The sequence below is a fragment of the Colossoma macropomum genome, unplaced genomic scaffold (assembly GCF_904425465.1).
Source record: "Colossoma macropomum unplaced genomic scaffold, Colossoma_macropomum, whole genome shotgun sequence".
NCBI lineage: Eukaryota > Metazoa > Chordata > Actinopteri > Characiformes > Serrasalmidae > Colossoma > Colossoma macropomum.
In genome coordinates this window covers 25,525,467-25,546,876 of record NW_023494809.1, presented here as the reverse complement: position 1 = coordinate 25,546,876, position 21,410 = coordinate 25,525,467, and the positions used below count along the sequence as shown (strand labels likewise).

The following is a 21,410-nucleotide window of genomic DNA, read 5'->3' as shown; positions in this document are numbered from 1 at the left end:
AACATAAACAATCCAGCGCCAGTGATGGACCGCTAGCTATCGCACTCTCATAAATGAAGTTAATCGTTTATAGCAGGATCCTGCAACAGGTGGCTAACGTGTAGCTACACTACAAACAACAGCTGATAAACCTCCATAACAAGCACTGTTAACAAATTTAGGAAAGCTTAAATAACCTACTTGCAGAGAGCTTTGTCTGAAGGGCTTTCTCTCCAGGTTAGAGCTAACTTAGCTGCTCTTCAGTAACATCCAGTCATTTTAGCATGTTTTTTTACTCCGTCCAACATCGACGACATCTGATTACGCCCAGGCTTAGCCCCACCAACTCAAATCAAACTAAAGAAAAAGTTATTTCAAAAATCTCTCAACAGAGAAGACCAACAGCATTCCTCCTCGGCCAGTTCGGAGTAAAAACACCACAAAACTATGGGCAATAGTTACTAGACAATCATGAAAATGAGTAGATACAGGGTTTAAAGCTTTTTTTAAGGAGAAACTCAAGCTCCACTCTTGCTTCAGATCTGAAAACTCTGTTCATTCTTTGACTGTGAGAAGGTAAGTCAATATAAGGGTCTGAAAGAATGTGTAGCTCTCAAGAAGCCATATAGCCCCAACAGTAAAGTTTGGAGATGGAGTGACCTGACATGATCTGGGGCAGTTTTTCAGGGCTTGGGCTCGGCCCAGGGCTGCCAGAACCAAGGGGGCGAGTGGGCATTTGACCCACCACTTTTCAAAGTACTGGGGTGATGACCCAGTTCGGGACACTTATGGCATGGAGCCCCAACCTAGAGATATGAAACTTTAAAAGAACCAATCAAAGTCTCCATTTCACCTGGGAGGCGGGGACATTTCTCAAACAGTAAAACCTTACCACTTTTGTGTTTAGTGAGCGGAGGTGCGGCTCACTAATTCCGTAAAAAATGTTTTTGCTGTGATATTCGAGCTAATGCACCCAATCACAGTTCATGTTACTTCAATCTGTAAATTTACTAAATGGCAGTTTGAATATTTCTTAGCCGAGGGCTCCTTCACACCTACTCTGTTTGGTGTGGACCTGTCAAACATTTTCATTTCAGTTCATTTTGACACGTGAACTGAACCGAACCATGGACTGGCAAAAATCATGTGTCTCAGTGTGTTTAATGACACCTAGTTCAGTTCACTGCTGGTGGGCACAAATTTTTGTAACACACGTTATGTGTGACACATGTTATGTGCCTCTATTCTCCATTGTTCCATTTTCCTGGTGGCGAATGTGAGAGTAACAGAGCGCTTGCCTCCCTGCAAAATGTCCAAAAAAGTGTCCAATAAATGAACATCAGTGTGTGTAATTTGGTGCACTTGGCTGAACTGGGTATGAAAACATCCTGATGGTCTTCAGAGATGTTAGCAAGCAAAGTTTGCCATCTGAGGGTAAATTCAGTGAAGTGGAGGGTCAAAACAAACACTGACATTTGGCCTCATTCACCAATATCTCCCAATTTTTTCTTAAAGTTGTTCTTGAGAAAAGTCCTAAGAAAAAGTCTGCGTCAGATTCATGACGTGTTCTTAAACTGCAGAGCTGTTTAATTCTAAGGCATGAAGAGTGGTTAGAAAATGATCACGTAAAAATGAATTGAGACCATTTTTGCAAGAAGCACAGAAACTTTCTGTAACAAGAAAAACGAAAGAAAAAGCCCCTTTAAAAGTAATGGAAAGAAATCAAACCATATTACTGAGATTGGGCAACTTCCGAGAATCTGTAATCTGAAAGTAACCTCTCCAACTTCCTGCATTCGCTTCAAGTGTGCTGTGCTTAGCCACGCTGGGTACTCGTCCTAATTTCCCATTCCACCTTAGTCTGCCACCACAGACGGAATTCTTCTCCTAACAGCCCTGCAGACTCCTCAGAGGGAGAGCAAGGTGATGTAAAGAACAGTAATGGGACTCTCCTCATGTATGTGGCCTTGCTGTGCGCTCGATTGTTCTGCACACATTCATGCACACATAGCAGATCAATACGCTCATGACGGCGCGAGGAAGCATTTAAATGAGTCTTCATCTGGTTCTGCTGCTTTGTGTTCGCTACAACATGCTGCTCTCACTGTGCGTTCATCTATTGATGACCTTCTGCCCAAAATGAGATCCAGTGGGGCTCAATACTGAAGTGCGTTTGCTTTTTCCAGCACTTACCTTCAGGAACAAAAACTGCCCTCCACACGTGACTGTACCACGTGTCTCATACTGAATGGTCTATGTTTACTGCTGCTATTTTCATCAACTGTGGATAAAAGAGTTTAATGACATTGCTGTCCTTTGCGAAAACTTCAAACGAGGCCTTTCTGCAAATTCTGAATGAGCCGTGTTTATGCAGATCTTGTTTGTCAACAGCTTTTTATTCTGTTATCCAAAGCATTTCAAATGAAGATGAAAGCATTATTATTTCAGTATGTATATATGTGACGTGAGCAGCTCCGAGTTGGAAACGTTCTGCGGACAGGCCGACAGTTTGCACGCTCCAGTGATTTGGGACATGGAAAAAAAAATCAGGGCTTGAAGATCACCCATAGCTTGAAGTCATTCACAGCTTTTCAATCAGACGGAGGTCAGGATTCTGAATGGGCCACGTGAAAATGTTCACCTCTCACCTTTTTCTTCTTTAGCCACTTCATTCTGGTACTGTGTTTATGGTCATTAGGGTCACAAGCCTTATGAATGGTGCACTTACTCACCCTCTTTGTGTCTTCAAATCTATATGTACCCAGCTTTCCTTCCATAAAAAAGGCTCTTAATGGCTTAGCTCTGACGTATCTACTGATCTGTTGAAGTGTCACAGGCCACCCAGGCCACTTCGCTCAGCTGAGGTTAGGATCACTCACAGCTAGGGGTGTGAATCTTTGAGCTGACAGTGAATCACAATTCATTCGTTTTCAGTTTGATTCAGAAACTTTTTTTCTGTATTAAGAATGATTTGATTTTAGTACTGTGCAGTAAAGGCAAGATTACTGCCAGGTTTTGTGTATCATGGTATAGTGTGTTTACTTTTTTAAAAAAAAATAAAACCATTTCGGATGCTTAAGTAAACCTTTTTTGTAGATTAACAATGGCGCATCATTCTGAATTCCCCTTCACATTAAATAATAACCATACTCTGCCATGCACTCATCCTGAACGCCATCACGGGACGCAGGTGACGGCGGAAGGAGGACGTCAGCCGCCCCGACCGCCCCTACTCCTCAGCTCGTCAACCTGGATCGAGCGTGAAGTGCAGTCTAGTGTCCTCGTCGTGGAGCAGGAGGCGGGGCCTGGGCAGTGGAGTTTGGACTTTCGTGGCCGTCGTCATCGCACCTCCCCTCTCTGTCGGTTGACGTCCTTTTCCCGCCGTCACTCGCGTCCCTCAGTGGTGTTCAGGATTTGGGCCCCACCTTCACGCCGACTCTCGCGGCTATCATCGGGGCCCGGGGGACGGTCGCATGGCACACATACTTATTTAGGCCTTTGTCTCACATGTGCGTCTCTTACACTCGAGCTTTCATCTACGACCGTCAGACACTGAGTGAACACTGAAGCAGCTGGCTGAGTGAGGAGTGCCATAGGTGGTGCTTACAGAAAGCCAGCTAGTCTCCATGCTATGCTAATGGCTAACAGCTAACCCCAAAAGACTGGCTTTTCCTTCCATTCTCTTTTCCCTGTTAACTCTTTAACTCATTACAATCTGATATCTGCTCCTTTGACAATAAACTGGACTAACTTACCTCAGCCTGCAGCTCACTATACGAGAGGCGAGGGAATCAGCGTGTTTTTGCACTATTTGCACACATTTGCATACCAGTAAAATGGTAGCGACAAAACGAATGGATGAACCGCCTACTACTAACCAGACTGCAGTTTGATTCGCCAATTCAATTCAGCAATCTGACCACCTATAAGGTCCCTGTCAAAATAGTTTTAAATGTTCAAAACCTCGTTTTAATAGTAAAGATATGCCACACAAAAACATTTACCAGTGTTATATTCAAGAAATATATATCAATTAATACAATTTTGTAATGGATAAATGCTACAAAAAATCCACACTGCTTCCTGCTCAGAACTGTGTGGGCGTGTCAGATCACATAATGATTGACAGTCGGCCCCCAAGCAATTTTAATAACCCAGTGCTAGTGGCACATGAGACGGCACATGCAGCAGACAGGATGGGTTTGGTTCAGCTCTGCACGTTTGATATTGCAGAACAAGAGCTCCCCTGCAGGATAACAGACCATAGTGTCTGATATTTCAACACTCACCACTAACAGTATATCTGTAACCTACAGCGACCTTGCTGACTGCTGGGCCGTGGTCCTGAAACTGAAGTCATGCAAGCTCCTATTATGAATGATCATTTAGAACATGCTGTTTTCATCTTTTCAAAGTTTTATTTATATTTCTGTCTAGAGCACTTCTAGATTTTGTAAAAAAAAATTGCTATATAAATGAAAGATGTATTATTATTATTATTATTAATATTATCATCATTATCAAGTCCAGCACCTCCTAAGGCGAAACACTGATAGGGTTCATTATATGGAAACTGCATCACTTATTTTAAATATAAGAGTTTTTTAATGCCACAGAAACGAATGCATAAACTTATATACACCTTTTCAGCCTGTATCAGTTTAGCTCCGCCCTCTCACACTGAAGTTATAAGGAGTGTTTCAGCTCCTGAGTGATTTCTGAAGTCTGGCTTGTGAGACTATTTATTCACAGACAAACAACTGTGATCATCAAGGTCCAGTCACACTTAAGGTCCAGTGTTTGCCAGAAATTTTTTGTGATTAAAATTACTTTCACTGTGATGAGCGATTCCATGACACAGACTTCTAAATCAATTTTGTCTGCAGAACTTCAAATCAAGCTCAACTTCGATGGATGTGAATTCACATCTTCAACATCGCTACTGCTTTGGCTGAGTTGACCTCTGATGGGCAGTCCTGCATAGCATGTAACTTCCATAATGAAGGAAACACTATTTTAAACAGAGTCTTAAGCGCAAACATTTCACCATTTCTTCCCCAAATTATATAAACGTGAAAAAGACACAGTCAGTCAAGAAACTGTATTATTATCTTTAATTTTGAGGTTCTACTGTTTTAGATGTGTCAGCCAGCTTGATAACTGCAATGTTGCACACTAGTCACCCCACTGCCACCAGCCAGTTATCTACACTTTTTCACTACATATCAATATGTACCGCTGTGCTGCGGTGGGTATATAATAATCTAACGTAATTATGTTCACTTTAGTGTTTTTACTATGTATGGTGAGTTAGCAAGTTTGCTAACTGCTACGTCATCCCACTGCCACCACCCAGTTATCTGCATTTTCTGGTATGAACCACAAAAGTCTGGTGTGACTGCAGCTTTAGGAGTGTAACAGTACACTCTGTCCACAGTTCAATTTGATTCACAATACCGGGTCCACAATTTGATATTCTCACAATGTTTTGGACAAAATTTAAATGAAGAAAAATGATGACTATAATTAGGTTGGTGCACAACTAAGCAACAACACTAGAGCTAGGAGGCAGGAGGACTGCTGGAGTGAGCAGTCAGATGGTACTGATTGTTTGCATACATTGGTGTTCAAACAGTGTGATTGCATTTGAAGGTATAATCAATAGGACGTATGTTCTCCACAATGCATTGTCTCAGCTTTGCATTGTGATACCACCATGTCACAATGCACTGATAAATCTCTCATGATCATGCACTGATTGTGACTTTTTCCTGCTCTTCCTCACCATCATCACAGCTCCAGGCTCAAACTGCTTAGCCAGCACACAGATTAGTTTACATTTGCTGGTAAAGCAATCAAAAATGCCATTTAGCTAGTCTATCTGCTTGCAAGAGGAGTGCATAAATCAAAGTCATGTACCAGCAAGGACAGTCAACCATTGTCACATTTTCATAGGTAAGCAGCATTACCTTCAAGATCTTATTGGATTTACAGCTGTACAGCATATAAAGGGGCAAGAATCCAAAAATCTGGTCTCAAGCAATATGGACCAACTTCAAGATGTTGACATGTAATAACAGTTACTTCCTTAAATCCAAAGGCACTTGTTTGTGGGTTCACACTTCAACAACTACATAAGTATTAGTTTCGTAGTAGCTACTGAATAATTCATAATAATTACTCAAAGGCCTTAATCGAAGTAACTGATTAATAAGACTACAGCTTACGGTAGGCCTTGACCCTCAATCTAAAATTAAACTGCACCTTTACTTAATGCATTGTACAGTGTTTTAAAGGGCCCATATCATAGAAACAGTATTTGATTGTGTTACTTAAATACAACCATTTGATATAACGTAACTACAGTTAAATATTCAAAACCATTCACTGCCGAGTCCACAGTTCACAGATTATTAATTCATCATGGTTGTTATGTCACAAAAACCAGTGCATTTACATATATTCTACTATTCAGACTACAGCAGTTTAGCCCCACCCACTGACATTGAAGTTGCAAGGAGTGTTTCAGTCCAAACTGAAATGAAGGACAATGATAGGGGAAGCCATTCACAACAGAGATCATTTGCATATATCTGTCTTGAAAGCACAATAACAAAACCAGTCTGTTTGATTCTAAGGAATAAAGAGAATTTGAAAACTGGTCATGTGATAATGAATTATGAGGGATTCACAATGAAATCGGAATTATATTGGCAGATAATCGCTTTAAAACACATTATCAACATTGAACAGATGTTTAGGTTTGACATACAGCTTCAGTATCGGCAGATATATACAGGAAAAATATCGGATAGTGGTATCGGCCCACGAATTCCATATCAGTGCAGCCATATGAAGTCTGACTGTTCTTGACTCGTTCTGATAGATAAAAAGCATGAATGTCATAATACAAGACAAATGTAAAAAAAATGTAGTACAAAGGTCAACACCTACCTGCTTAATGGCTTGTAGCAGCTTACCATAGCTGTAGACAATCACGATGAATGGGAGGATGAGGCAGAAGAAGAAGAGGCAGATGATGTAAGACACATTGTTGGCTGTTTTGGCGGCCCAGTTGACGCTGCAGGTGGTGCCTGGCCCCTCTGGGCCGTATCGGCTCCAGCCGAACAGCGGAGGCACAGTCCAGAGCATGGAGTAAATCCAGGAGAAAGTGATGCCCATGATCACCTTTCTGTAGTTGGTGGCGTCAGCCTGTGTGGCTCCCATCATGGTGCAGTAGCGCTCGTAGGACAGCACTGCCAGGGAGATCAGAGACACTATACCTGTGCCAACGAGAGAGAGAACATCGCAGACATGAGTGCACTTTGCCTCCTGGAACTCAGCGCCGTGGCTCTGCATACAGCCAGACTCCAGCCTACGAGTACTGCAAAACATACACTGTCAGCACAGTTTCAGAGGGGAGCCGCTCGGGAGCTGGAAATACACTATAATGCAATAAAACTCTGAGGCTGATGGGGAAATATACACAAACCCAGGGGGTATGAAAAGAGGGATTACAGCTTCATAACACATTGTATTGCATGTTGTGCTTCCGTGTCTCCAGGGGAAGCCACTCTCTTCTATATGTGACACAGCCTTCCACCAGAGCCATAATTACAGCAGAGCACAAATTTAAAAATGCATTAAGCCAAGCTCTTCTAAACAGTGCGGTTTCACAAATGCTGCTGCATTTGATTCATATCAATCCACACCACCAGGTCTAATGTAAATTTCACTGATTGAACTCTTATACTACACCAGGGATCGGCAACATGCAGCTCTTTTACTGCCCTGTTGTGGCTCCACAGTAGAATCAGACTTTTAGGTAAAAATAAAATAATCCTCCTTTGCAGTAAAATAAAGCTCTGCTGATCGTTCAACACAGTTTAACAATAAATGGTCTTAAACGCTGGAGTTAATGTAGAACTGCTAATTCACAAAAGCAAACTGACAGTAGACTCTTTGTGTGGAAAAAGCCTGGAAAAGAACTCTAAAAGTACTAAGAGTATGGTAAAGCACATAGGTGATAACATCAAATCTTATCAGTTTATTTTATTAGCTTATATGTTTTTCTTATAGTGTCAGTGAACTCGTGTTCATGGGATCATGAACTCAGAACTGTACCAAGACAATCTGCATGAAAACCTGCAGAGGTCTGCAAAGAAACTGCTCAAATCACAGCAGTGGATCTTTCAACAGGATAACAATCTGAAACAAACGGCCTTTTGAAATGTCTCGGAATAGTCTGTTTAAAAATAAATGCCACTTGGTTTGACATTTTGTTTCCTTGGACAATGAACTTAATACTTTGTTAAGCATTTGACAAACATCCAAATACTTTTCGGGGCCTCTATATCATTAATATCTTAATAGTTACTAGATTTTAACTCTTGCAATACAAAAGGCTGCAATAATTCAATGCCTCCAAAATAAAGGTGGGTGGTATGGCAAAAATATTATATCACGATACTCGTTTTTCATGATTCGCGATATGCATCACAATATTTAGCTTTTCTGAGACTTAACAAGTTGGAACAGACAAAACAGAACCTGTAAAGCCACATATAAAAATACTAAAATGATGATAAGAATAATAAACCTACAACTACAATGATTTGTGTTCAATGTTTCACAAACTGCACTGCACTAAATCCAATTAAACAGGCTTATTTATGCTCACTAATAAAATGTAGTTAGTGTTTAAGTAATGACAAGATCCACAATATGCTCAGAGAAGCATTCTGTGTCATAATTTATCAAGATAATGATAAAATATCATCACATTGCCCAGCCCTACCTCTAACCAACCACAGTGTGTTCTTTTCTCCATATCGTACAGCCCCAGTCTCAACAACATTTAGGTAAACAGACAAAATTATTCAATTTTGATCATTTTGTATTGATTTCAAATGGAATCTCAGTGGTATTTTATGCGCAAAATATGTGCCCCTATCAAGGTGTAGAAAAGGTCAAATAGTTCAGTATTTCTGGTGTAGCCTCTACCATATAACTCCTCAGAGTTTACCTCTATCATGTAACTTCTACTGTTTGCCCTTGCAGAGCACCTCACTCATCATGCTGGACTGGCAGCCATCACATATATTTTTAGCGAGGCTCCTAACAACAAATGGACTTCTTGCATCTCCTAAGTATATGCAGGTCCTGAGGGGATAAAATATGGTCCTGCTGTTCTGTCACTGTTCATTCTTCATCTGGAGAGATGTCTCTGCCTTAGACTTTTTTTAGTTTCAGAAGAGATGACAGTGATCCGATACCACGTATTGGTTATGGGCCAAGATCAGATATCAGATGGAAAAAAGAATGAGTCTGATCCAATGCTGTAACAAACCTATCCTGAAATAGCACACACTCACATTGTGTGATGTTATGTTAGCTGTGTAGCTCTTCCTGTGGGGTTGTAGAGTGTTTGAGCAGTTTTAAAGTGTGCAATCTAGAACCTGACCGAGATCGGTGATCTGCAATGTTATCTGTTCGATAACATAGACAACAAGAGTGAATAAGTTGCACATCTTTGGTCGCAGCAATGCCAGGATTTGAACTTGCAATCTCCTGATAACAGAGCAAAGCCATAGACCACTATGCCACTAGGGAGCTTAATGTGTCTCTGAAAAACCTCCATTTGGAGGGCCATGTAGCCCTAACACTTCGCCCTACCCCTCTATCGAAACAAAAATCGGGACACCCTACCCCTAGGCATGAACGTGCAAAACAGAGGGCTAAGGGCTAAGTGGTAGGGGAAAGGGGTGAAATAGGATTGGGCCTAACATGATGAGCTTTAGTGATTGTTGAGTAACAGTAGCTCATTAGAACACCTGCATGAAGGGAAAGCCACTGTTCATTGACCGTTCTGCTGCTTCAGAATCACAACCAGCATGTTTTCTTCTTGGTCAGGCGAAGGTAACGTTGTGCTTCCACAGAACGCTAAGTCACACTTGTTTATGTTGTATGTGACTATCCTTTATTTTAAGAAAATGCTCCCAGACTTCATTTCTTTTTTAACATTCAGACAAAACTGAATTTTTCTTTTTTCCACTATCTGCTCAGACAGGTACAACACTATAACTGAACTGCTGCCCGGTGTCAGTTTAAATCGTTAACTCACTCCAGGTTGGATGTCATTTAGAAAATACAAAGGAAAAATCTACAACAAAAATACGTGTTAATAATGATGAATAACTGTTTTAGCCCCATACAACACAAAACAATTTTTATGAATAGAACTGATGAAAAACAAAGACAATAAGAGGTGACAGACAGAAAACAAAAGCGCAAAGCATTCTGGTTAGCTCCGCCCCAGTGCTACAAAAACTGATATTATTTACAACTAGGAGTTTCTGCTGTTTATTTAAGTTTAAGGAAAGTGAAGAGACTGAGACGGTCATGTCAGTACAGGAGTGTGACATTAAAATCTACATTCTCTGGAAATTATATCGGCCAATATTTTCGGTTATCAGATCTGTATTGGTATCAGACACAACATTGTCATATCGGTCGACCCCAAACAATTATATGGAACAAATAATTCAAGTGCATGAGAGGGAGTATGCATGCATGTACAGCTGTAGTCCAGTGCCATGTAAAACAGTTGGACAGATAAGGATCTGTGATGTTGTCAAAACCCACAAAATGAATGGTAAAGCAGTAGAGAGCCCGTCGGGAGCGTTCCATGAAGACCCAATTGAAATAGCATAATTGGTGCAGAGTTAATGTGGACTACTTTAACTAGAAGTAGGTTACTGGTGAGACACATATGACTGTTCCTATTACTGCCCTAGATTGAAGGTTACAGACAATGGAGCCTCCAAGCTTGATTCTGGTAGGAATGTAGGTCCATATCAGCTGCAACACATTGTCGACGTGAAAATAAAGCACACACACTACAATTTCTTGTGTGCTCTCTTTCACTCTTGGAGCAGAAGTCAATACTCTGACTTATTTAATTTTCCCCCTCAGCACACAAACTATCTTATAACAGCAGGCATAATCTCACAGTGAGTGCTCTTACCACAGTAAGACTTTCGCCAAAAAACCTAAGAGTTCATGTGAGATGTAATATCAACACATTAATAATTAAGCTCAAAGGAACTCCTCTTGGAGAGCTGAGGAGCGCGAAGCACAAGGCACCTCTTAATACACTCCCGAATCCAAGCACATCCGGCTGCTCTCTCGTTTTGCTCTCTGCTCCGTTAGACTGATGTGAGGGCAAAACGTTAGTGAGTGGCTATGACCTCAATTCCAGAACTCATATATAGAAAATGATTCATGTCACACACAACAGGGCACATGTTGCTTCATAGCTGTGACCAATGGACATGATTGTACACCCCTATCAGGCCTGGCGCAACAAATTTGTCAGAGCTGGGAGTAAATTTTTGCTTACTGGTGCTCTACTGATGCACACATGGTGTGGTCTTATGGTCTAGGCACCCCTGCCCAAATTCCACATTTCGTTGATAGTTGAAGCAATATAAATCAATAAATAATCACAACCTCTGCGGCTAACTATTTATAAAAGTCAGTAATAAGTGACACCCACTCTGGCAGAGATCACAGTTTGCAAACACTTTGTGTAGCCAGGTAGGAGTCCTTCAATTCGTATTTTAGAAATTTTCACCCATTCATCATTGCAGAACACTCCTAGTTCTGAGCTGTCTGGCATGCACAGCATAGTTAAGATGTACCCATAGATTTTCAATGAAGTCAGGGGACTGTGAGGGTCACTCTAAAAGGTTCAGTGAGTGTATCGTAGTAGTTCATGGTGGATTCTGAGGTAGAGATCTGCAACATCTGGCAACTTTCACTGTGCAGGGGAGTGGGTGGGTAACCAGCCCACTGCAGGCGGGAGCGGGACGAAGCCCACATGAAGAGAAATCCCATAAATTAATGAACAGCCTAAATAAAGTAGAACAATCAGTAAGTTATATATATATAAACAATATAAAAAGATAACAGTAAAACAATTAAAATGGATGAAGTCATTTTGTACAGGTGCGAAACAATCAATCACATGAACAACATGCAAATTCTTGTGGCTTCCGGAGACGGAGGAGCCTTCAGTCCGACGGCCACAGCTGCCGAGCCCAGCATAACACCAAAAACTGCTTTGTGTTTACTGGGAATAAATGGTGGTGAAGTTACTCACAGTGAACCCAATGACCATGACTGCCATGTTATTTCAGCAGAGGATAATGTATTTGTGAATAGACTATGTCAGATATTAGATTTTAGTTCGCTTTGGCGGTACTGCGTAAGCAGGAGAGGGCCAAAACGTTTCAGTTGCTGGCGGGAGCAGGACAAATGATTCAGATTTTCTGTGGAAGTGGGATGAAATCTTGCAGGAGCGAGCGGAAAAGGGAATGAAAAATCAGTCCCCCACAGTCCTCTTTCTAAGGTATGTCCTGTTGAAGCCTGTTTTCGGCTTCAGTTTGTTGATTGATTGTTATTTTTGCTTCCACAATCTGATTTTTAATGGAATCCATTCTTCAATCTACCAGTGCAGTGTTTCTTGTGCCACTGGCTGCCACACAACCCCAAAGCATAATAGATCCACACCTACGCTTAACAGTTGACAAGTTGTTCTTTTCATCAATTGCTGCTTTTTTTTGTTTTCCAAACATATCTTTAGTGACTGTGCCAAAAGTGTTCCAGTCCACAGCACTCATTTCCAATATGCTTCTGGATTATCTAGATATTGTTTTGCAAACTTTACACATCAAATTTTGTGATGAGGTCACAGGGAAGGTTTCCTTCTGATGACTCTTCTATGCAGATCAGGTTTGTGCGGAGTAGAACAGAGCACCATGACTCCTGTGTCAGGTAAACCTTCATTACATCTGGAAGGGTGTCCAAACTTTTGGAACAATAAATATGTTTCTGTTTTTTTAAGGTAATCAAATATAAAGTAACTGTTCATTAACATGTGCAGAAATAATGTCTTTTTTTAAAAAATGTTTGCTGCAGATTCTGCATTTATTTTTATTCACTTCAAAAATCAACAAAATATGTAATCAAACAGCTATAGAGTACCATTTACTATGTTTACATGATCAGAATTGGATTGAGGTTTGAGAAAACAAAAGTGTGGTACTAATGTGACTCAGATCATTGAAAAAGGCTGATGGCTTACAGTGTTATGCCTCCCAAGAGCGGCTCTTTGGGTCCTAACACTGAGTATGTCTGTAGAACTGTGATTACAGCCTGATGAGCAGTCATCAAGCTGAAAAACACCTCCAGACATGGAATATGATTGATACTTGGACACTCCTGATCATTCCTGAAAAGCTGCAAAGGACAATTTGCAGATGGGTGTACTGCATATTTTCCAGCATTGGCAGGTGTGTTGAGAATACACCCTTGATTTTGCCAGATAGCATCGGTGCATTTTCACAGTATAATGATGGAGAGTGGAAAGCCTTTTCAGACAGCGCAATCTGAGAGGAACAACAAGAATCCAGGTCAACGTTCTCTGCTTTTGTTCCATATGAAAGCAAACCTATAGCTATTAGACAGGCTTTCTGGCTAAAGGTTTTATTGTACATTTGCACCTGCATAGTTTAACATCTTAAAGGCCTTCCCTTTACTGCTATGGCGAGCCAATTCAGCATTACAGGCTTCAAATGTCAATCAAATGATGTCACAGAACAAAACTTTCTGCTTCTGCTAAAAATTTGGTTTAATATCTTAACTTTTACAGATTTCCACACCTCACTCCTATAACTCAGTCATTCTGACCTGTTTTACTGTTTTGCCCAGTAGTTACTGAATAATAAGCCTTACGATGAGGACAGATCAAACAAGAGTAACGGGTTAAAATCTCTCTACATTCTAATTTTAATGGAAACAAATCACATAAATAATGTGAGCTGAAAATGTGTTAAATTGTCAAGCTCATTTCACAACTAATAAACTACAGGGATGTAATGATTCTGAAACCGAGAGCGAAACTGTGATGCAAACGTCCACAGTCTCGCCTTGATACCCCACCCCAAACCCATCCCGCTCCCACCACTACTGTTGCAGCCTGTTAAGCTCTCATTATGTTGCTAATGTAACAAAACTCACATTACTTTTTACATTCAACACTATAACACATGTAAATCACAATTATTACTCTATTAAATTATTCTAAAATTATTACTAGTGTTCTGTTTAGTGTCCCATATTGAAAGTGATTTAATGAAACCCAGAATTTTTTCCCTATTTTTTCTTAAAAACACCAAACCCAAAAAACAAAAAACAAAAAAACAGAGGTATGAACCAAACCGTGGTTAAAAAATCAACTACATCCATACACACACACACACACACACACACATGTTCTAAAACGTTTATCCTACTGGGTCCCGTTGGGGGGTGGGGGAGGGGTGCTGGAGCCTATCCCAGCGGTCATTGGGCGGAAGGCAAGAAACACCCTGGACAGGTCGCCAGTCCATCGGCAGACAGATAGACATACATATACATCCACACACACACAATCACACCTAGGGGCAATTTAGTGTGTCCAATTGGCCTGAGTGCATGTCTTTGGACTATGGGAGGAAACCCACACAGACATGGGGAGAACAAGCACATTCCACACAGAAAGGACCCTGGTCGCCCAGCTGGGAATCGAACCCAGGCCCTTCTTGCTGTGCAGCAACAGCGCTACCCTTTTTCCTTTTTACCCTGTGAGGGACTGAAGGAGATGGCTTAGCCTAAATTGCTGGTGCCTTAAAACCAAAATCAGAAATATTAGAAAAACAAAGAGGACAGATGAGAGAAGAGATGGCCTCTTATTTTCATAGTTTCTTTATCTTTAGTAAGATATATATTGTCTATACAGTAATAAGTATCAAACTGTAACCTTGTTACATAATTAACAAGGTTAATTACCTTGTTTGTTAACTGTTTAACAAACACTATGAATTTCCCCTGTTGTGGAGCTAATAAATGTTTATCTTATTTTATCTTATTCATAAGAATTTGGTTGTAGACATGCTTCCTTTGAAAAATCATAGCAGAGAATGCAAGAACTAACAGCTGATAACATCAGCAACACCAAGGCTTTAACTTACAACCATGTATTTACTGTTTTCAAACTTCAGAATAAAGGGGTGTGGTGGTTCCGTTGGGCTGAAACATCTCAAACCTTCAAAAAAATCTGGACAGACTATATTCTATGAAATGCAGATCACTGATTATGGATTTAAGTCCAGTTTATGCCACAAAGGCTAAATCACATCTAATCAGTGAAACAAGTTAAACTGCCTCTTCAGAACAATGAGAGCCACCTGTCATTAGTCTCATTAGTCTCTCGCTGATTGGAGCAAATGAGAAAGCAGCTCTCTCCGTAGCTATAAGGACTTCGTTTAGCCTTTAAAATATGTAAAGACCACCACTCCAGTCAACACAGCTCACTCAACAATCACTACCTGTCAGCGTCTATAATATACTCAAGTGTTTAATCAAACTCATTTCCAGGCATTTTGTTGCACTGACCTAAACAGATTATCTCAGTTCTTTCAGGAACACATGCATTTTGCATTACTCAGCTGTGAGACCACTCTCACAACCTCACTTTGGGTTCACATTGGGTTTCAAAACCGAAATGGGCTCAAAAACAGTGATTGCGTTTACATGCACTCAATACTCTGATCATAATCGGATTTCTGTAGTTATCTGATTATTCAAATGGTCATGTAAACAGAATACTCTGATTTCTTAGATCAGAGTAAGGTCTAGAAATCAGATTAAGAAAGCTGATAAAGAGAGCTGAATTTTAGCTCGGTAATCAGATTTCTCAGTGCATGTGAACTCTTACTCTGATTTCTTTCGGATTTCTCAGTCTGCACATGTGCGATAAAGACTGCCGTCTCAGAAATAAGCGAGCAGCGTCGCTGCAAGATGCAGCAAAACACTTTGGAGCGACTCTGAAACCAAACATATGCTTCACAAAATGATGTCTTCTAGATGATGTATGTTCATATTTTTAGGTAAAGTGGCGCGATGTTCTAAAAAAAAGCCACAGCATGAAAAGTTTTACGTTACGTTTACGTCACGTCTTCTTCTGTGAGTTTATTGGCTGGTTGTAAAGCAGAAAACTGATTACTGTCTGACTCGTGTAGACCCGGAGTTTCCCCATTATCTGATTACTCAAGTGCATATAAACACGTTGATCGGATTACTGACAAAATCTGATTTTCTGCAGGTATCGGATTATTAAGTGCATGTAAACGCGCTCAACGTGTACTTCCACACTTTGGTAGCCTATTAGTAGGTAGGTAACTCATCGAGTCAGTCTACCTGAATTCAGCCCTATCGAGATAAGGTCACCCGCATCTGCCTAAGAATGAGTTTATGATGCACTGCTATTGTACCAATGTAGAACCGTACACAACACACTCTCCATCAATCTGAATAACTATTTCAAAGAACAATTTCAGCATTCAAATGGTTCTTTGAGTGCTCATGGTCCTATGCAGAACTACTGTCTTTAATAAAGAACCCTTGAAGAACTATTTTTTTGAAGAGTGTACACTCCTAAAAAAGATGGTTCCTCAAGGGTTCTTTAAGAAAAAGAAAGCGGCTCTATATAGAACCATGGACACTCAAGAACCTTTGGCATGATAAAAGGGTTCTTTGCATTATGAAAGTGTTCTTCAGAAGTGTGCACGAATGTGCCACAGATGATTCTATGTAGAACCTTTTTGAAAAGGGTTTTAAATAGCACCCAAAAGCATTATTCTATTGTTACATTGACTTGACAGTAGCTTGACATTGTAACAACAGAAAAACCCTTTTGGGTGCTATATAGAGCTATTTATAAAAAGATTCCATATAGAACCATCTACAGCACATTCTCCATCAATTTGGAGAATGCTTTCATGATGGAAAGAACCCTTTGAGCATGCAAAATGTTCATGGTTATATACATATTTAGAACCCTTGAAGAACCATCCCTTTTAAGAATGTAGCATTTCAAGTCATGTTAAACATTTCTGGTCAGTCAAACCATACAGGTGCTCACCATCACCATCCTCTCCTCTCCACCAGCCTCCGTGGAATGAAACATGCCAGGACCCTCACTGTGCTCTGTAAGACCTCCGTAGTGCACTTTGAACACCCCCAACACTTTAATCAACGGAAATATCATAACATATAAGTTCAGCTTGAGAGAACTTTTTTCATTTTTCAGGCATGATTAGCTGAATGAAGATACAAAACTGAAACATGTTTGAGGCGAGGCTGAATTAAAACTTCAGTTACCTCACATACACTGTGGCAAAAAACACTCACTCAGAAAAGGAGTTCTTTTACCACACTACCACAAAGATGGTTCTTCAAGGTTCTTTAAAAAGACAATGATTCAATATAGAACCATGAACACTCAAAGAACGATTTGCACGCTTACATGGTTCTTTGCATGGAGAAATTGATTCTTCAGATTGATGTAAAATGTGCTGTATATGGTTCTACATAGAACCTTTTTGAAAATGGTTCTATATAGCACCAAAAAGGGTTCTTCTATTGTTACAGACTAGACATCATAACAATAGCAGAACTTTTTTTTCCGTCATATAGAGGAACCATTTAAACAAGCAAAGGGTTCTTAGGTTGCAAGGGATCTTTAGTAAAGAAAATGGTTCTATATAGAACTATAAACACTCAAAGAACCATTTGCATGCTTACATGGTTCTCTGCATGAAGAAATAGTTCTTCAGATTGATGGAGAATGTGTTGCATATGGTTCTATACATGCATATGGTTCTTTCTGGAATGGCTGTAATGCTTAATGGCTCTCTATAGCACCAAAACGGGTTGTGCCATTGTTACAAGCTTTACATCTTCTATTGTTAAGATCTGAAGCTTGTAACAATAGCAGAACCCGTTGTGGCGCAATACAGAACCACTAAGCATGAATTAAATGTATATAGAACCAAACATAACACATTCTCAATCAATCAAAAGATCAATTTCATCATACAAATAACCTTAATGCATGCAAATATCTATACAGAACCTATCTATCTCTATCTATATATATATTCTCTTTACTAAAGGACCCTTAATAAACCATCTTTTTGAAGAGTGCAGTAAGTCCGAAACGTAAAAAGAAACGCTTTCTTCAGAAGCTGCTGAGGCGAGGAGGCTAAATAAGAGTAAACACGAGCTTAAGCTCCGTTAGATATTAAATCCAGAGAGAAACTTACAAACAACAAACGACATTTTTCAGGTGAGCAGTCGCAGCAAAACAAATGTACAGAAGCGAAGCTGAAGTCAGCGTCTTATTCGCCAGCTCCTTTTCAGAATTTGACCGTTCCACCTTAAATGGTGCAGCAGTTACATTGTAGAGCGAGCACAGGCGACAGAATTAAACTGCTGTAGCGCGACCATTTAAGGTGGAACGGAAATTGAAAATAAGAAGTGTTTTGCCTTGGGAAAAAAACACGTTTTAAGGAATAAAAGCCTAAAATAGCCTCGTAGGCGGTTATAAAGCAGCAGCCTCTACAAACTACTTAAGTTAGGCTAATAGAAAGTTTCAAAGCAGGAAAACGACCTAAACGACACGAAGCTGAAGTCTCATTCGACAGTTCCTTATTCAAATTTTTCCGTTCCACCTTAAATGGTGCAGTCAGAATGTTACTACTGCACCATTTAAGGTGGAACGGGGAAATTCGAACGAGAAGCTGGCGAATAGGGAAACTTCAAAAACGAAATGACATGAATGGAAATAAGTCAAAGGTCCAGCTTGAAAGTGTTTCCAAATAAAAGGACCAAAGCTTAAAAACCCAGAACAGCACAGCAGAACTGGGCTGAGCTCAGCGATAACCGTGATAACTCACCCAAGAAGGAGTTGACGAAGCCGTACCACACGCAGCCCGCGCCGCCGATCAGCCAGCGTCCGCGCGTGCTGGCGGCGAAGCTGAACGGCGTCCCGAGCACGCACACCAGCAGGTCGCTGACGGAGATGCTCACGAGGAGACAGTTGATAGGCGAGCGCAGCAGCCGGTAGCGGCAGAAGAGCACGAGGACGAGCGCGTTGTTCACGAAGCCGAAGGTGCCGATGAAGCCGAGGCACACGGCGACCACCAGGTGGCCGGTGGGGCTGAGGTTGTGGGGCGGCGCCGCGGGGCCCCCGAGCCGCCCGGCGCTCCCGTCACTGCCGCCGCCGCCGGCGGAGCAGCCCGCGCAGCTCAAGCTCGCGTTGGACACGAGCATCGCCGTGGGCCCCGAGTTTAGTCCGGTTTGTGGAGTTTGCTGCTGTTTTTCACTGAAAAAGAACCACTTTTCTAACTTTTTTACTGTGTCTGTGGTGAAGTTTCCGGTTTTGCTACATAACCTGCCTTAGAGTTTTACTTTTTCTAGAGGAAACAATCTTTAAATCATGTTAAATGTCCATCTTAGTCTTAGTTTTACACCCAGTTTGTCACTAAATGAAGTTTATTAGCATACAGATGGGGATAAAGTGCGGTGCTGACTGGAAGTTCTGGAAGTTTAGTCAGTGCTCCACCGTGTGGCAGCTGAAGCCCCTCACAGTCGCATCGACCTGCTGCCTTTTATCGCTCCCCGCCTACCTGACGTGGATGGAAGCAGCCATATAAAAACATCTTCATTGTATGGCCTTTAAAGGGGGATTCCACCGATTTTTCAAAATTTGTGCACAATTCAGTGGTTGAGATGTAAACAGAGTCATTCAGAGATGGTTTGATGTGAAATGCTTCATTGCAGAGAAACTCACAGACTCAGACTTCTTCACAGTGGTGGTGATGGGAACCAGGGGTCACCATGTCTACAACACAAATATAGCCATTTTATTTACTACCCAAAACCATCAGTGAACATTCTCAGTTTACTTATGTAATGTTGATGATGGTAAAATACTGGTCAGTCTGAAAAAATAAGTTTTCTTTGGGGACTGTTTTGCCTTAGAAAACCCGTCTTGTGTCCCTCCACCAATAATGGATTAAATAAATTGATTAAAATATGTTGTAGACTAAAACTTTCTCACAAAGCAGTATGTTTTTTGTATTAACTGTCTGTGAGGGAGCTTTTTGAGGTGGACGTCTGGTTCCTATCACCACCACTGTGAACAAGTCTGATTCGGTAAGTTTCTCTACAACAGAGCACTTCACACCAAACCACCAGAGCGTATATAGACTGATTACACTTGTTTGACAGGTGATGGTAGAAAAATCTACAAAATAATCTCGGGCATCAACTGCAATGAACACAAACATTTTAAACATTTTAAGGTTTTCCACTGATTGATTCTTCTTGATAAAGATGACAAAATACATTTAGTCACAGCTCAAAACAGAAGCAGAAGTATACACAAGGCTGTATGGTCTTCATATGTATTTTGCCATGTTCTGCATGATCACTGAAAATGAAGAGTATTTCTAATTCACATTATATTCCCAGAGGAGACGGTGATATACAGGTGAGTTACTGTGGTGTGCAGAACGGGTCATCGTGAAGCAAGAACTGGTGAGAGCAGCGCTGAATCCCCACTGACTTCTACTGAAATGTTTCTGAAACTGCTTTTAAGCTCGTTTTTGAAGAGACTATTTACTGCATGAATGAAATAACCTGCTGTTTGGCAATTTCAGAAGTGCTTATGGGTCCGTCAGGGCGCCTTTCATAGCTCTTCCTGTCTCCTCTACAGTCTTCAGGTGGTTAAGGTAAATTGTCCAAGTTTGGTACTTTGGGTGCTTTAGGTCAGAACCTGCAGTAAACTGTTCAGATCTCACATTTGAAGGGTGTTTTTATAGCAAAGCTGTAATAGTTTTGTTTTGATGTTGCTATATTATTTTCCATGTGAAATTCAATTGAGTTTAGTTTCACAAAAAGTGGTTTTGAAGTAATTTTTTAATGGGTTTCAGGTTTTTTTAGTTGTAGTAATCTTACAGTGTATGTAAAAGTTTGAACTTCCCCGTTAAATGACACATTCTCTCGATTTTCTAAGTGAAAATAAGTTAAAGACCCCGGGTACAAAAATCTGTGTTTTCTTTCTAATTATGTTCATCTTGTTCTCGCAGGCAAACAGTAAACATGTACCAAGTATACACGTTGAATAATGTTCCAATCTCCAATACACTACCAGTATATTTCACCATATTTTTCTCAATGTAAACTGGGTGGTTCTAATCTTGGGTAACACTTCCATAATCATTCCTCTGACCAATCACAGGCTGACGTCTCTTGCCCCGCCCACAGTGTCAGAGTCAGAGAATCTTAGCGAGCTAAGGTTAACCCAGCATAACCAAAAGCTAGTAAGCTAGACCACCTGTCTGTAGCTGCCTGTCGCCCATTCTTTCGTTTATCCAACACCAACACTGTTCATTCATCCATTCATTCATTCACGCCTTGCTTCATCCATTCGTTTGTTGTCCGTGACATTTTTCGTCCAGTTAACGTCGCATAAAGGCTGG

General features: G+C 40.8%; 1 protein-coding gene across 1 annotated transcript in view; it reads right to left on the bottom strand.

Annotated features, from left to right (window-relative positions):
- Window positions 1-19,197, bottom strand: part of tmtopsb (teleost multiple tissue opsin b) — a 72,982-nt gene extending 53,785 nt beyond the window's left edge. Inside the window, exons 1-2 of the mRNA XM_036558336.1 lie at window positions 18,822-19,197; window positions 6,934-7,262 (exon numbers count right to left, since the gene is read on the bottom strand). Coding sequence (XP_036414229.1) covers window positions 6,934-7,262; window positions 18,822-19,197 — 705 coding nt within the window. The remainder of the gene's footprint in view (window positions 1-6,933; window positions 7,263-18,821) is intronic.
- Between the last annotated feature and the right edge of the window lie 2,213 nt (window positions 19,198-21,410).